General features: G+C 40.8%; 1 protein-coding gene across 1 annotated transcript in view; it reads right to left on the bottom strand.

The window, feature by feature from the left end:
* ZC3H15 (zinc finger CCCH-type containing 15) overlaps positions 1-17,554 on the bottom strand; it is a 97,654-nt gene that overhangs the window by 68,481 nt on the left and 11,619 nt on the right. Inside the window, exons 2-3 of the mRNA XM_053698540.1 lie at positions 13,291-13,392; positions 4,864-4,975 (exon numbers count right to left, since the gene is read on the bottom strand). Coding sequence (XP_053554515.1) covers positions 4,864-4,975; positions 13,291-13,392 — 214 coding nt within the window. The remainder of the gene's footprint in view (positions 1-4,863; positions 4,976-13,290; positions 13,393-17,554) is intronic.

Raw genomic sequence — 17,554 nt, 5'->3', positions numbered from 1 at the left:
GGCGGAAAGATATAGGCAGGATGACACTTGTAAGGAAGAGATAATGCATCCACTGCCTCCGCCCGAGGATCCCTGGATCCGGACAGATACCAGGGAAGTTTCTTGTTTAGATGAGAAGTCATCAGATCTATTTCTGAGAGTTCCCACATTTGAACAATCTGAGGAAATACCTCTGGGTGAAGACCATTCGCCCAGGTGCAACGTTTGGCGACTGAGATAATCCGCTTTCCAATTGTCCATACCTGGGATATGAACCGCAGAGATTAGACAGGAGCTGGATTCCGCCCAAACCAAAATTCGAGATACTTCTTTCATAGCCAGAGGACTGTGAGTCCCTCCTTGATGATTGATGTATGCCACAGTTGTGACATTGTCTATCTGAAAACAAATGAACAACTCTCTCTTCAGAAGAGGCCAAGACTGAAGAGCTCTGAAATTGCACGGAGTTCCAAAATATTGATCGGAAATCTCACCTCCTGAGATTCCCAAACCCCTTGTGCCGTCAGATACCCCCACACAGCTCCCCAACCTGTAAGACTTGCATCTGTTGAGATTATAGTCCAGGTCAGAAGAACAAAGAAGCCCCCTGAACTAAACGATGGTGATCTGCCCACCATGTCAGAGAGTGTCGTATAATCGGTTTAAAGATATTAATTAAGATATCTTTGAGTAATCCCTGCACCATTGGTTCAGCATACAGAGCTGAAGAGGTCGCATGTGAAAACGAGCAAAGGAGATCGCATCTGATGCGGCAGTCCTAAGACCTAAAATTTCCATGCATAAGGCTACCAAAGGGAATAATTGTGACTGAAGGTTTTGACAAGCTGATATCAATGTTAAACTTCTCTTGTCTGACAAGGACAGAGTCATAGGCACTGAATCTATTCTAGAAACCTAAAAAGGTTACACTTGTCTGAGGAATCAATGAACTGATTGGTAAATTGAACCTCCAACTATGAACTTGAAGAAACAACACAAGTCGATTCGTATGAGATTCTTCGAAAATGAGAAGACTGAGCAAGTACCCAGATATTGTCCAATAAGGAAATACCAAAACCCTGTTCTCTGATTACAGAAAGAAGGGCACCGAGAACCTTTGAAAAAAATTCTTGGAACTGAGGCTAGGCCAAACGGTAGAGCCACAAAACTGGTAATGCTTGTCTAAAAAGAGAATCTCAGACACTAAAAGTGATCTGGATGAATCGGAATATGTAGATACACATCCTGTAAATCTATTGTAGACATATAATGCCCTTGCTAAACAAAAGGCAGGACAGTCCTACAGTAACCATCTTGAATGTTGGTATCCTTACATAACGATTCAATATTGATAGATCCGGAACTGGTCTGAAGGAATTGACCTTCTTTGGTACAATGAAGAGATAAAATAAAACCCCAGCCCCTGTTCCAGAACTGGAACTGGCATAATTACTCCAGCCAACTCTAGATCTGAAACACATTTCAGAAATGCTGAGCCTTTGCTGTGTTAACTGGGACACGGGAAAGAAAAAAATCTCTTAGCAGGAGGCCTTAACTGAAGCCAATTCTGTACCTTTCTGAAACAATGTTCTGAAACCAGAAATTGAGAACGGAATTGATCAAAATTTCTTTGAAGAAAACGTAATCTGCCCCATACCAGCTGAGCTGGAATAAGGTCCGCACCTTCATGGGTACTTAGGAGCTGGCTATAGGTTTTCTAAAAGGCTTGGATATATTCCAAACTGGAAATAGTTTCCAAACTGATACCGCTCCTGAGAATGAAGGATCAGGCTTTTGTTCCTTATTGTGAGGAAAGGAACGAAATGATTATTAGACCTAAATTTACCTTAGATTTTTTATCCTTTGGAAAAAAAGTTCCCTTCCTTCCAGAAACAGTTGAAATAATAATTTATTACCCTGGAAAGAAAGGGAAAGCAAAGTTGACTTAGAAGACATATCAGTATTCCAAGTTTAATCCATAAAGCTTTTCTAGCTAAAATAGCTAGAGACATATACCTGACATCAACTCTAATGATATCAAAAGATGGTATCACCAATAAAATTATTAGCATGTTATAGAATAATAATAATGCTATAAAATTATGATCTGTTACTTGTTGCGCCAAAGCTTCTAACCAAAAAGTTGAAGCTGCAGCAACATCCGCTAAAAATATAGCAAGTCTAAGAAGATTACCTGAACATAAGTAAGCTTTTCTTAGAAAGGATTCAATTTTCCTATCTAAATGAATTACTATCTGCCGTAGGAATAGTAGCACATTTAGCAGGAGTAGAGACAGCCCCATAACCTTAGGGATTTTGTCCCAAAAACTCTAATCTGTCAGATGGCACAGGATATAATTGCTTAAACGTTTAGAAGGAGTAAAAGAATTACCCAAATTATTCCATTCCCTGGAAATTACTTCAGAAATAGCATCAGGGAGATTAAACACTTCTGGAATAACTACAGGAGATTTAAAAACCTTATTTAAACGTTTAGATTTAGAATCAAGAGGACCAGAATCCTCTATTTCTAATGCAATTAATACTTCTTTAAATAAAGAACGAATAAATTCCATCTTGAACAAATACAAAGATTTATCAGCATCAACCTCTGAGACAGAAACCTCTGAACCAGAAGAACCATTATCAGTATCAGAATGATGATGTTCATTTAAAAATTCATCTGAAAAAAGAGAAGTTTTAAAAGACTTTTATGTAAACTAGAAGGAGAAATAACAGACATAGCCTTCTTAATGGATTTAAAAAATAAAATCTCTTATGTTTATCACGAACACTCTGAAAATTAGATGTTGACGGAACAGCAACAGGTAATGTAACAGTACTAAAGGAAATTTTATCTGCATTAATAAGTTTGTCATGACATGCAATACAAACAACAGCTGGAGAAACAGATACCAAAAATTATAGCAGATACACTTAGCTTGGTAGCTCCAGCAGTAGACAGCGATTTTCCTGTAGTATCTTCTGACTCAGATGCAACGTGAGACATCTTGCAATATGTAAGAGAAAAAACAACATATAAAGCAAAATTGATCAAATTCCTTAAATGACAGTTTCAGGAATGGGAAAAAATGCCAAAGAACAAGCTTCTAGCAACCAGAAGCACTGAAAAAAATAAGACTTAAATAATGTGGAGACAAAAGCGACGCCCTTATTTTTTAGCGCCAAATAAGACGCCCACATTATTTGGCGCCTAAATGCTTTTGGCGCCAAAAAGGACGCCACATCCGGAACGCCGACATTTTTGGCGCAAAATAACGTCAAAAAATGACGCAACTTCCGGCGACACGTATGACGCCGGAAACGGAAAAGAATTTTTGCGCCAAAAAAGTCCGCGCCAAGAATGACGCAATAAAATGAAGCATTTTCAGCCCCCCGCGAGCCTAACAGCCCACAGGAAAAAAAAAGAGTCAAATTTTTGAAGGTAAGAAAAAATGATAAATTCAAATGCATTATCCCAAATATGAAACTGACTGTCTGAAAAATAAGGAAAGTTGAACATTCTGAGTCAAGGCAAATAAATGTTTGAATACATATATTTAGAACTTTATAAACAAAGTGCCCAACCATAGCTTAGAGTGTCACAGAAAATAAGATTTACTTACCCCAGGACACTCATCTACATGTTTGTAGAAAGCCAAAACAGTACTGAAACGAGAATCAGCAGAGGTAATGGTATATATAAGAGTATATCGTCGATCTGAAAAGGGAGGTAAGAGATGAATCTCTACGACCGATAACAGAGAACCTATGAAATAGACCCCGTAGAAGGAGATCACTGCATTCAAATAGGCAATACTCTCCTCACATCCCTCTGACATTCACTGCACGCTGAGAGGAAAACCGGGCTCCAACTTGCTGCGGAGCGCATATCAACGTAGAATCTAGCACAAACTTACTTCACCACCTCCATCGGAGGCAAAGTTTGTAAAAACTGAATTGTGGGTGTGGTGAGGGGTGTATTTATAGGCATTTTAAGGTTTGGGAAACTTTGCCCCTCCTGGTAGGAATGTATATCCCATACGTCACTAGCTCATGGACTCTTGCTAATTACATGAAAGAAAACTCTTAACCATCTCCGTGGAGATGTTGCCTGTGCAACGGCAAAGAGAATGACTGGGGTGGGCAGAGCCTAGGAGGGATCATGTGACCAGCTTTGCTGGGACTCTTTGCCATTTCCTGTTGGGGAAGAGAATATCCCACAAGTAAGGATGACGCCGTGGACCGGACACACCAATGTTGGAGAAAAGTAATAATAGCTTATTGTAATATTGGCTTAAATTTTAGCCGAGTGGTCATTAAAATCAGTCAGGAGTTGTGCTCATTAAATAGTGAGAACACTGCAAGCTATGGCTTCTTTTGGACTATTATGTATTTATTTTCTTAAAGTTGTACAAGTTGCAGAGGAAAAAGAGAATTTTGTGATAAGTTATCAAGTTTATTTAGTCACTGAAAATGCATAGAACTACTTCTTTCATCTCAAGAACTTGTATAAGCCTTTTTTCCCTAAAGGTAGGGATTGGACACAGATTTTACAGAGTTACAGGGGTGCAATGAAAAACATCAGCCTTGGTACTAGGAGAAGAAATTCTTCCTTTGACCCAAGAGTAATATGTTGTTAAAGTGCCCAATTGTGTGATAAAGACATTCACATAGTACAGGAAAACAAATATGAATAATGCAGAGGAGAGAAAAAAAAAAAAAAAAAAAAAGGAGAAAGATCAATATCTATGGGATACAGACAGAAAGGAGCTGATTAATCCAATTGTATTTCTGGTTAATTCTAAATTTAAAAATCAAACTACATTTTTACTTTGTTTTTTAAACTTTGTCTATAAAATACATATCATGCCGTTTTCATACCTTTGCTGACCTTTTGTGCAGCTACAACTGGTCTAAATAGTTCATTCAGTTGAAGTAGTTCTTTCATTTTGTCATCTTTCTTTCCTTTCTTGTCGCCCTCAGTCTGTGCAACCTAAGAAATCCAACAGAGAATAAACATTGAAATTTACAGTTTCATGTATCAAGTGTATAGGGTCAGAAGTGATACTTTGCTGTGTAGTTAAAGGAACACTAAAGTCAAAATTCAACTTTCATGATTCAGATAGAGCACACAATTTTAAACCACTTTCAGAACACACAATTACTAGTGTCAAACACCAAAAACTTTTCTTAAATCTAAGAAAATATTACACAGCAGAAACTGTGACTGTTACACCAAAGACCCAATAAATAAAATCTATTAAAATAATTGAAATATCTTTGGTGGAGATTGTTATCTTGTTTAATAAAATAAGCACAAACAAGGAGCAGGACCTCAATGGAAAGCGAAACTAAAATGACAGCACTTATCGGCTTATCGCAGCAAATTGGTTATTATTGGTTTATTAAAAAGGGACATTAAACACTAAATACATTTTATAAACAGATATTAAAGTGATCGTAGAGATTAAAGAATTAAAACCCAGTATCTAAAAATACTCTTAAAAACAGAGGCACTTTACAAAAAAAAAAAAAAAAAAAAAGTGCTTTAATGAATTAAATACTTACTATTTCATTAGGGTAAACAGACCGCTGATCCTCCGCCTGCTTCTCCGGCTGTATTTTGCATCTCAATAATGAATCCGGCTTCCTCCAATCGTTGCTTGCCCCCATTGGCGTCCAGCTCACGGGACACACAACGATTGGAGGAAGCCGGATCAGCGGTCTGTTTACCCTACTGTTTAATAAAGTGATTGTAAAGTTTAAATGAATTAAAGTGCCCCTGTTTTTGAGAGTATTTTTAGATAGTGGGCTTTAATTCTTTAAACTTTACAATCACTTTAAATAGAATGAGATTGTAATATAGCATGTTTAATTATGTGTAGTTAAAAGGGACAGTCTACACCAGAATTGTTATGGTTTTAAAAGATAGATAATCCCTTTTTTACCCATTCCCCAGTTTTGCATAACCAACACAGTTATATTTATATATTTTTTACCTCTGTGATTATCTTGTATCTAAGCCTCTGCAAACTGCCCCTTTATTTCAGTTCTTTTGACAGACTTGCAGTTTAGCCAATCAGTGATAGCTCCCAGGTAACTTCACGTGCATGAGCACAGTGTTATCTATATGAAAAACATGAACTAACACCCTCTAGTGGTGAAAAACCTGTTAAAATGCATTCTTAAGAGGCGGCCTTCAAGGTCTAAGAAATTAGCATATGAACCAACTAAGAATACCAAGAGAACAAAGCAAAATTGGTGAGAAAAGTAAATTGGAAAATTGTTTAATATTACATGCCCTATCTGAATCATGAAAGTTTGTTTTGGACTAAACTGTCCCTTTAAAAAACAACAACTTTGTAATACACTTTCATTATTTTGTCTCCTATCTTAGCGTTTGTGAAATGCTAGGATTTACCATTGGAACAAATAAAGGGGACTTTCAGTCATGAAGTATAAAAAAATTCATGCTGAAAGTTCCTTTATTTGTTTGAAGTATTCGCCACGCTGAGTGCCTCAGGCAGCCCAGGGCAGAATGCTATTTTGCTGAGAGGTGATGTTTCCTCCTCTTAGCCAATAGCCGTGCATCACCTCACATCAAAATAGCGTTCTGCCACAGGCTGCCTGAAAAGCTCAGTGCGGCAAACGCTTCAAACAAATAAAGGAACTTTGAGCATAAAGTATTTTATACTTCATGACTGAAAGTCCCTTTTATTTGTTCCACTGGTAAATCCTAGAGTATCACAAAAGCTAGGATTTACCATCCCTTTGTTTTAAAGGGATAGTAAACACCAAAAATGTTATTGTTTAAAAAGATAGATACTCCTTTTACTTACCATTCCCCAGTTTTGCATAACCAACACTGCTTTAGAAAACATAATTTATGCTTACCTGATAAATTCCTTTCTTCTGTTGTGCGATCAGTCCACGGGTCATCATTACTTCTGGGATATAACTCCTCCCCAACAGGAAATGCAAGAGGATTCACCCAGCAGAGCTGATATAGCTCCTCCCCTCTACGTCAGTCCCAGTCATTCGACCAAGAATCAACGAGAAAGGAGTAACCAAGGGTGAAGTGGTGACTGGAGTATAATTTAAAAAATATTTACCTGCCTTAAAAAACAGGGCGGGCCGTGGACTGATCGCACAACAGAAGAAAGGAATTTATCAGGTAAGCATAAATTATGTTTTCTTCTGTTATGTGCGATCAGTCCACGGGTCATCATTACTTCTGGGATACCAATACCAAAGCAAAAGTACACGGATGACGGGAGGGATAGGCAGGCTCATTATATAGAAGGAACCACTGCCTGAAGAACCTTTCTCCCAAAAATAGCCTCCGAAGAAGCAAAAGTGTCAAATTTGTAAAATTTGGAAAAAGTATGAAGCGAAGACCAAGTTGCAGCCTTGCAAATCTGTTCAACAGAGGCCTCATTCTTAAAGGCCCAAGTGGAAGCCACAGCTCTAGTGGAGTGAGCTGTAATTCTTTCAGGAGGCTGCTGTCCAGCAGTCTCATAGGCTAAACGTATTATGCTACGAAGCCAGAAAGAGAGAGAGGTAGCAGAAGCTTTTTGACCTCTCCTCTGTCCAGAATAAACGACAAACAAGGAAGAAGTTTGGCGAAAATTTTTAGTTGCCTGCAAGTAGAACTTGAGGGCACGAACTACATCCAGATTGTGTAGAAGACGCTCCTTCTTTGAAGAAGGATTTGGACACAAGGATGGAACAACAATCTCTTGATTGATATTCCTGTTAGTAACTACCTTAGGTAAGAACCCAGGTTTAGTACGCAGAACTACCTTGTCTGAGTGAAAGATCAGATAAGGAGAATCACAATGTAGGGCTGATAACTCAGAGACTCTTCGAGCCGAGGAAATAGCCATTAAAAATAGAACTTTCCACGATAACAATTTTATATCAATGGAATGAAGGGGTTCAAATGGAACACCTTGTAAAACGTTAAGAACTAAGTTTAAACTCCATGGCGGAGCAACGGCTTTAAACACAGGCTTGATCCTAGCTAAAGCTTGACAAAAAGCCTGGACGTCTGGATTTTCTGACAGACGCCTGTGCAACAAGATGGACAGAGCTGAAATCTGTCCCTTTAATGAACTAGCCGATAAACCCTTTTCTAGACCTTCTTGTAGAAAGGACAATATCCTAGGGATCCTAACCTTACTCCAGGAGTAACGTTTGGATTCGCACCAGTATAGGTATTTGCGCCATATTTTATGGTAAATCTTTCTGGTAACAGGCTTCCTAGCCTGGATCAGGGTATCAATAACCGACTCAGAAAAACCACGCTTTGATAAAATCAAGCGTTCAATTTCCAAGCAGTCAGTTTCAGAGAAGTTAGATTTTGATGTTTGAATGGACCCTGTATCAGAAGGTCCTGTCTCAGAGGTAGAGACCAAGGCGGACAGGATGACATGTCCACTAGATCTGCATACCAAGTCCTGCGTGGCCATGCAGGCGCTATTAGAATCACAGATGCTCTCTCTTGTTTGATTTTCGCAATCAATCGAGGAAGCAGCGGGAAGGGTGGAAACACATAAGCCATCCCGAAGTTCCAAGGTGCTGTCAAAGCATCTATCAGAACCGCTTCCGGATCCCTGGATCTGGACCCGTAGTGAGGAAGTTTGGCGTTCTGGCGAGACGCCATGAGATCTATCTCTGGTTTGCCCCAACGTCGAAGTATTTGGGCAAAAATCTCCGGATGAAGTTCCCACTCTCCCGGATGAAAAGTCTGGCGACTCAAGAAATCCGCCTCCCAGTTTTCCACTCCCGGGATGTGGATTGCTGACAGGTGGCAAGAGTGAGACTCTGCCCAGCGAATTATCTTTGATACTTCCATCATTGCTAGGGAGCTTCTTGTCCCTCCCTGATGGTTGATGTAAGCTACAGTCGTGATATTGTCCGACTGAAACCTGATGAACCCCTGAGTTGTTAATTGGGGCCAAGCTAGAAGGGCATTGAGAACTGCCCTCAATTCCAGAATGTTTATTGGAAGGAGACTCTCCTCCTGATTCCATAATCCCTGAGTCTTCAGAGAATTCCAGACAGCGCCCCAACCTAGTAGGCTGGCGTCTGTTGTTACGATTGTCCAGTCTGGCCTGCTGAATGGCATCCCCCTGGACAGGTGTGGCCGATAAAGCCACCATAGAAGAGAATTTCTGGTCTCTTGATTCAGATTCAGGGTAGGGGACAAATCTGAGTAATCCCCATTCCACTGACTTAGCATGCACAATTGCAGCGGTCTGAGGTGTAGGCGTGCAAAAGGTACTATGTCCATTGCCGCTACCATTAAGCCGATCACCTCCATGCATTGAGCCACTGACGGGTGTTGAATGGAATGAAGGACACGGCATGCATCCTGAAGCCTTGTTAACCTGTCTTCTGTCAGGTAAATCTTCATTTCTACAGAATCTATAAGAGTCCCCAAGAATGGAACTCTTGTGAGAGGAAAAAGAGAACTTTTCTTTTCGTTCACTTTCCATCCATGCGACCTTAGAAATGCCAGAACTAACTCTGTATGAGACTTGGCAGTTTGAAAGCTTGAAGCTTGTATTAGAATGTCGTCTAGGTACGGAGCTACCGAAATCCCTCGCGGTCTTAGTACCGCCAGAAGGGCGCCCAGAACCTTTGTGAAGATTCTTGGGGCCGTAGCCAATCCGAATGGAAGAGCTACAAACTGGTAGTGCCTGTCTAGGAAGGCAAACCGTAGATACCGTTGATGATCTTTGTGAATCGGTATGTGAAGGTAAGCATCTTTTAAATCCACTGTGGTCATGTACTGACCCTTTTGGATCATAGGTAAGATTGTCCGAATAGTTTCCATTTTGAACGATGGAACTCTTAGGAATTTGTTTAGAAGTACTACGGCCTCCGAAATGAATGAATTGGCTAGTTTAAGGACTCTAAGCCTGTCCATAATGTCGTCTAGCGTAGACGAACTAAGGTTCTCTTCCAGAGACTCAATCCAAAATGCTGCCGCAGCCGTAATCGGCGCGATACATGCAAGGGGTTGCAATATAAAACCTTGTTGAACAAACATTTTCTTAAGGTAACCCTCTAATTTTTTATCCATTGGATCTGAAAAAGCACAGCTATCCTCCACCGGGATAGTGGTACGCTTAGCTAAAGTAGAAACTGCTCCCTCCACCTTAGGGACCGTTTGCCATAAGTCCCGAGTAGTGGCGTCTATTGGAAACATCTTTCTAAATATTGGAGGGGGTGAGAACGGCACACCGGGTCTATCCCACTCCTTAGTAACAATTTCAGTTAATCTCTTAGGTATAGGAAAAACGTCAGTACTCGCCGGTACCGCAAAGTATTTATCCAACCTACACATTTTCTCTGGTATTGCAACGGTGTTACAATCATTGAGAGCTGCTAAGACCTCCCCTAGTAATGCACGGAGGTTCTCCAATTTAAATTTAAAATTTGAAATATCTGAATCCAATCTGTTTGGATCAGAACCGTCACCCACAGAATGAAGCTCTCCGTCCTCATGCTCTGCAAGCTGTGACGCAGTATCAGACATGGCCCTAGTATTGTCAGCGCACTCTGTTCTCACCCCAGAGTGATCACGCTTGCCTCTTAGTTCTGGTAATTTAGACAAAACTTCAGTCATAACAGTAGCCATATCATGTAATGTTATCTGTAATGGCCGCCCAGATGTATTAGGCGCCATAATATCACTCACCTCCCGGGCGGGAGATGCAGGTACTGCCGCGTGAGGCGAGTTAGTCGGCATAACTCTTCCCTCGCAGTTTGGTGAAATTTGTTCACATTGTACAAATTGACTTTTATTTAAAGTAGCATCAATACAGTTAGTACATAAATTTCTATTGGGCTCCACCTTGGCATTGGAACAAATGACACAGATATTCTCTGAGTCAGACATGTTTAACACACTAGCAATAACTTGCAACCTGGTTATAATCTTTTTTAGCAAAAACGTACTGTGCCTCAAAGAGGTACTTTAACGATTAAATGACAGTTGAGATAATGAACTGAAACAGTTATAGCATCAAGTTTAAAATAACACAACTTTTAGCAAAGGTTTGTTCCCATTAGTAAATAACTAAATTTGACATAAAAAATTATAGAGTAACGTTTTTATTCACAGTCAATAAAAATTCTCACAGCTCTGCTGAGAGAATGTACCTCCCTTCAAAGAAGTTTGAAGACCCCTGAGATCTGTCAGTGAACCGGATCATGCAGGAAATATAATAGTAGCTGACTGGAATTTTTTGATGCGTAGCAAAAGAGCGCCAAAACGGCCCCTCCCTCTCACACACAGCAGTGAGGAGAAACGAAACTGTCACAATTTAAAGCAGACAACTGCCAAGTGGAAAATAATGCCCAAACATTTATTTACTCAGTACCTCAGCAATGTAAACGATTCTACATTCCAGCAAAAACGTTTAACATGACAATATTTATTAAAAGGATTAGTGACCTTTAACAGAGTAGTTCCGGTGAAAAACCATTCCCAGAATACTGAAGTGTATACATACATGTCATTATAACGGTATAGCAGGATTTTTTCATCAATTCCATTCAGAAAATAAAAACTGCTACATACCTCAATGCAGATTCATCTGCCCGCTGTCCCCTGATCTGAAGTCTTTACCTCCCTCAGATGGCCGAGAACAGCAATATGATCTTAACTACTCCGGTTAAAATCATAGTAATAAACTCTGGTAGATTCTTCTTCAAACTCTGCCAGAGAAGTAATAACACGCTCCGGTGCTATTGTAAAATAACAAACTTTTGATTGAAGTCATAAAAACTAAGTATAATCACCATAGTCCTCTCACACATCCTATCTAGTCGTTGGGTGCAAGAGAATGACTGGGACTGACGTAGAGGGGAGGAGCTATATCAGCTCTGCTGGGTGAATCCTCTTGCATTTCCTGTTGGGGAGGAGTTATATCCCAGAAGTAATGATGACCCGTGGACTGATCGCACATAACAGAAGAAATATACTTTTAACCTTGTAATTACCTTGTGTCTAAGCTTCTGCTGACTGCCTCCTTATCTCAGATCTTTTGACAGACTTGCATTTCAGGCAATTAGTGCTGACTTAAATAACTTCACGTGCATGAGCACAATATTATCTATATGAAACACATGAACTAACGCCCTTTAGTTGTGAAAAACTGTCAAATGCTTTAAAATTAGAAGCTGCCTTCAAGAGCTTAGAAATCAGCATATGAAACTACCTAGTATTAGCTTACAACTAAGAATAACAAGAACAAAGCAAATTTAATGATAAAGGTAAATTAGAAAGTTGTTAAAAATGATATGCCCTATTTGAATCATGAAAGTTTAATTTGGACTTTACAATCCTTTTAACCTTATCTTGCTGTTCATTCTTGTGAAAGTGCAACACACTAAGATCTGGATTTGCACAGATCTCAGTGTGTTGCACTTTCACGAAAATGAATGTAGTTCCAAAAACAATCTAATGCGGCTTGCAGTCACCTATTTCCTAATTCGTTAAAGGGACACTAAACCCCCAAAAATATTTAATGATTCAGGTAGAGAATACAATTTTAAATAACTTTCCAAATTACTTCTATTATCTAATTTGCTTAATTCTTTAGATATCTTTGGTGAAGAAATAGCAATGCACATGTGTGAGCCAATCACACAAGGCATCTACCAATCAGCAGCTACTGCGCATATCTAGATATGCTTTTCAGCAAAGAATATCAAGGGAAATAAGCAAATTAGATAATAGAAGTAAATTAAAAAGTTGTTTATAATTGCATGAGCTTTCTAAATCATGAAAAAAAAAAATTGGGGTTTCATGTCCCTTTAAGAAAATAACAAATGCGCATACCAAACGTGTAGCATGTATTTACCGTTTAGTATCCCTTAAACATAGTATTGGGGTTATTCCCCATCTCCAATTAGTCATGGGTGCTGCCATGTTAAAAATCTAGCTTTCATTCCATTCCAGCGCTGACCTGTTTACACATGTACAGCAACTCTCCTTCAGATACCTGCCGTGTAAACTAGGTGTCAAAATGGATGCATGAAATGTATTTAGTGTCCTTTTGCACAAGATAATTTTCAAATGTTTTTCCTAGAATGTATTTAGTGGGTCTTACAAATGTAGTAATTGAAGAGCATTTTATTAATACATTATAACATCACTTGGTAGTAGTGTGATGACAATCATAATATTTAGTAACATAATTTGATATCTATATATCCATTCATAATGACCTGAACAATTCATTAGGACAGATTATTTTAAAGAAATAAATAAAATAAATAAATAATACTTACCAGGCGAGGGTTTTGCGCACCAAATTTAACTTGGTGAGTGACATTTTTTATAAATTTTTGCTGCTTGGCCCCCTTCTTGTTTTTTAAGCCAAAAGTTTTGTCCTACAAAGAAAACAAAAAAATATTACAAACTGTAGGGGGGACTAAAACTAATAAAATAAAGGTTTGTTTAAAAGGCTAACTGCTTATCTAAAAGAAATAAATCAAGTAGTTACAATGTAAACCACACGTAAGTATTTAAAAACAGAATTTATGCTTACCTGATAAATTACTTTCTCTTGCGGTGTATCCAGTCCACGGATTCATCCTTTACTTGTGGGATATTCTCATTCCCTACAGGAAGTGGCAAAGAGAGCACACAGCAGAGCTGTCCATATAGCTCCCCCTCTAGCTGCACCCCCCAGTCATTCGACCAAAGGTTAGGAAGAAAAAGGAGAAACCACGAAGATGGATTAGGACACAGAGAAGGAAGAACTATTTCCTGGTTAATATTCTTGTTAGAAACAACTTTAGGAAGAAAACCAGGCTTGGTACGCAAAACTACCTTATCTGCGTGGAACACCAGGTAAGGTGAATCACACTGTAAGGCAGATAATTCTGAAACTCTTCGAGCAGAAGAGATAGCTATCAAAAACAAAACTTTCCAAGATAACAACTTAATGTCTATGGAATGAAAAGGTTCAAACGGAACTCCTTGGAGAACTGAAAGAACTAGATTCAAACTCCATGGCGGAGCCACAGGTTTATAGGCAGGCCTGATTCTGACTAAAGCCTGAGCAAACGCTTGAACGTCTGGTACCTCTGCCAGACGCTTGTGTAACAGGATAGACAAAGCTGATATTTGTCCTTTTAAGGAACTAGCTGACAATCCTTTCTCCAATCCTTCTTGGAGAAAGGACAATATCCTGGGAATCCTAATCTTACTCCATGAGTAACCCTTGGATTCATACCAACAAAGATATTTCCGCCATATCTTATGGTAGATTTTCCTGGTGACAGGCTTTCTAGCCTGAATCAGGAGTATCTATAACTGACTCAGAGAACCCACGCTTTGATAGAATTAAGCGTTCAATCTCCGAGCAGTCAGACGTAGAGAAACTAAATTTGGATGCTTGAACGGACCCTGTATCAGAAGATCTTGCCTCATTGGCAATGTCCATGGTGGGACAGATGACATGTCCACTAGGTCTGCATACCAAGTCCTGCGTGGCCACGCAGGTGCTATCAGAATCACTGAAGCCTTCTCCTGCTTGACTCTGGCAACCAGACGCGGGAGGAGAGGAAACGGTGGAAAAACATAAGCCAGATTGAAGGACCAAGGCGCTGCTAGAGCATCTATCAATACCGCCTTGGGATCCCGGGACCTGGACCCGTAGAGAGGAAGTTTGGTGTTCTGACGGGACGCCATCAGATCCAACTCTGGAGTGCCCGATAGATGAGTCAGCTGGGCAAATACCTCCGGATGGAGTTCCCACTCCCCCGGGTGAAAAGTCTGACGACTTAGAAAATCCGCCTCCCAGTTGTCTACTCCTGGGATGTGAATTGCTGCCGACTGAAATCTGATGAATTTGGCCGCAGCTAGTTGAGGCCATGCCTGAAGAGCGTTGAATATTGCCCTCAGTTCCAGAATGTTTATCGGGAGAAGAGTTTCTTCCCGAGACCATAAGCCCTGAGCTTTCAGGGAGACCCAGACCGCACCCCAGCCTAACAGACTGGCGTCGGTCGTTACAATGATCCACTCTGGCCTGCGAAAACATATTCCCTGAGACAGGTGATCCTGAGACAACCACCAGAGAAGAGAATCTCTGGTCTCCTGGTCCAACTGAATTTGAGGAGACAAATCTGCATAATCCCCATTCCACTGTTTGAGCATGCATAGTTGCAGTGGTCTGAGGTGTATACGAGCAAAAGGGACTATGTCCATTGCCGCTACTATTAGTCCGATTGTCTCCATGCACTGAGCCACAGATGGCCGAGGAATGGAATAAAGAGCTCGGCAAGTAGTTAAGAGTTTTAGCTTTCTGACCGCCGTCAGAAATATTTTCATTTCTACCGAGTCTATCAGGGTTCCTAGGAATGGAACTCTTGTGAGGGGGGAAAGATAACTCTTTTTGATGTTCACCTTACACCTGTGAGAGCTCAGAAAGGCCAATACAATCTCCGTGTGAGACTTGGTTCTTTGGAAAGTCGACGCCTGAATTAAGATGTCGTCTAGGTAAGGCGCCACTGCTATGCCCCGCAGTCTTAGAACCGCCAGGAGGGACCCTAGCACCTTTGTGAAAATTCTGGGAGCAGTGGCCAACCCGAAAGGAAGAGCCACAAACTGAAAAAGCTTGTCCAGAAAGGCGAACCTGAGAAACTGGTGATGATCTTTGTGGATAGGAATGTGCAGATATGCATCCTTTAGATCCACGGTAGTCATATATTGACCCTCCTGGATCATTGGTAAGATTGTCCTTGGATTGGTCTGAAAGTTCCTTCTTTTTTGGGAACCACAAACTGGTTTGAGTAAAACCCCAGTCCTTGTTCTGCAATTGGAACTGGGTGGATCACTCCCATTGTATGTAGATCTTCTACACAGCGTAAAAATGCCTCTTTCTTTGTCTGATCTGTAGACAGACGAGAAATGTGGAACCTTCCCCTTGGAGGAGAGTCCTTGAATTCTAGAAGGTATCCCTGGGCTACAATCTCTAATGCCCAAGGATTGTGTACATCTCTTGCCCAGGCCTGAGCGAAGAGAGTCTGCCCCCTACTAGAATGGGGGGCTACCCCTTCATGCTGTCTTGGTGGCAGCTGCAGGCTTTTTGGCCTGTTTACCCTTATTCCAGCCCTGGTAAGGTTTCCAGGTTGCCTTGGGCTGTGAAGCGTTACCCTCTTGCTTTGCAGCCGGAGAGGATGAAGCGGGGCCGTTCCTGAAATTGCGAAAGGAACAAAAATTAGCCTTGTTCTTTGTCTTAAAGGCTTTGTCCTGAGGGAGAGCATGGCCTTTTCCCCCGGTGATATCTGAAATAATCTCTTTCAATTCAGGCCCGAAGAGGGTCTTCCCTTTGAAAGGAATGTTCAAAAGCTTGGATTTAGACGACACATCGGCCGACCAGGACTTTAGCCATAGCGCCCTGCGCGTCAAAATGGCGAAACCTGAATTTTTCGCCGCTAACTTAGCTATTTGGAAAGCGGCGTCAGTGATAAAAGAATTAGCTAGCTTTAGAGCCTTAAGTCTATCCGTCTGGAGCGAGTCTTCCAGCGCCTCAAACCAGAAAGCAGCTGCAGTAGTTACAGGAATAATGCAGGCAATAGGTTGGAGAAGAAAACCTTATTGAACAAAAATTTTCTTAAGTAAACCCTCTAATTTTTTATCCATAGGGTCTTTAAAAGCACAACTGTCTTCAATTGGTATGGTTGTGCGTTTAGCTAGTGTAGAAACAGCCCCCTCCACCTTAGGGACCGTCTGCCACAAGTCCCGCATGGGGTCAGATATGGGGAACATTTTCTTAAAAACAGGAGGGGGGACAAAAGTGACACCTGACCTATCCCCACTCCCTAGTAACGATATCCGCAATCCTTTTAGGGACCGGAAACGCATCCGTGTAAACAGGGACCTCTAGGTACTTGTCCATTTTACACAATTTCTCTGGGATCACCAAAGGGTCGCAGTCATCCAGAGTAGCTAATACCTCCCTAAGCAAAACACGGAGGTGTTCCAGTTTAAATTTAAAAGCCAATGTATCTGAATCTGTCTGAGGAGGAACCCTTCCTGAATCAGAGACTTCTCCCTCAGACATCAAATCCCTTGCTCCCACTTCAGAGCGTTGTGAGGGTATATCGGATACGGCTACCAAAGCGTCAGAATGCTCATAATCTGTTCTTAAAACGGAGCTATCCCGCTTTGCAGGTAACACGGGCAGTTTAGATAAGAAGGCTGTAAGAGAATTATCCATGACTGCCGCTAAGTCTTGTAATGTAAAAGGGTTAGACGCACTAGAGGTACTAGGCGTCGCTTGCGCGGGCGTAACTGGTTGTGACACTTGGGGAGAGGCAGACGGGCTACCCTCGTTACCTTCAGTCTGAGAATCATCTTGGGCCACATTCTTAAGTGCAACAATATGATCTTTAAAGTGTATAGACATATCAGTAAAAGTGGGACACATTCTGAGAGGGGGTTCCACCATGGCTTCTAAACACATTGAACAAGGATTTTCCTTAGTGTCAGACATGTTTAACAGACTAGTAGAGTACACAAACAGGCTTTGAAATCACTTTAATC

The sequence above is a fragment of the Bombina bombina genome, chromosome 1 (assembly GCF_027579735.1).
Source record: "Bombina bombina isolate aBomBom1 chromosome 1, aBomBom1.pri, whole genome shotgun sequence".
Classification (NCBI taxonomy): domain Eukaryota; kingdom Metazoa; phylum Chordata; class Amphibia; order Anura; family Bombinatoridae; genus Bombina; species Bombina bombina.
Note: the sequence above shows the minus strand (reverse complement) of the source record. Positions and strands in the feature narration are given on the sequence as shown.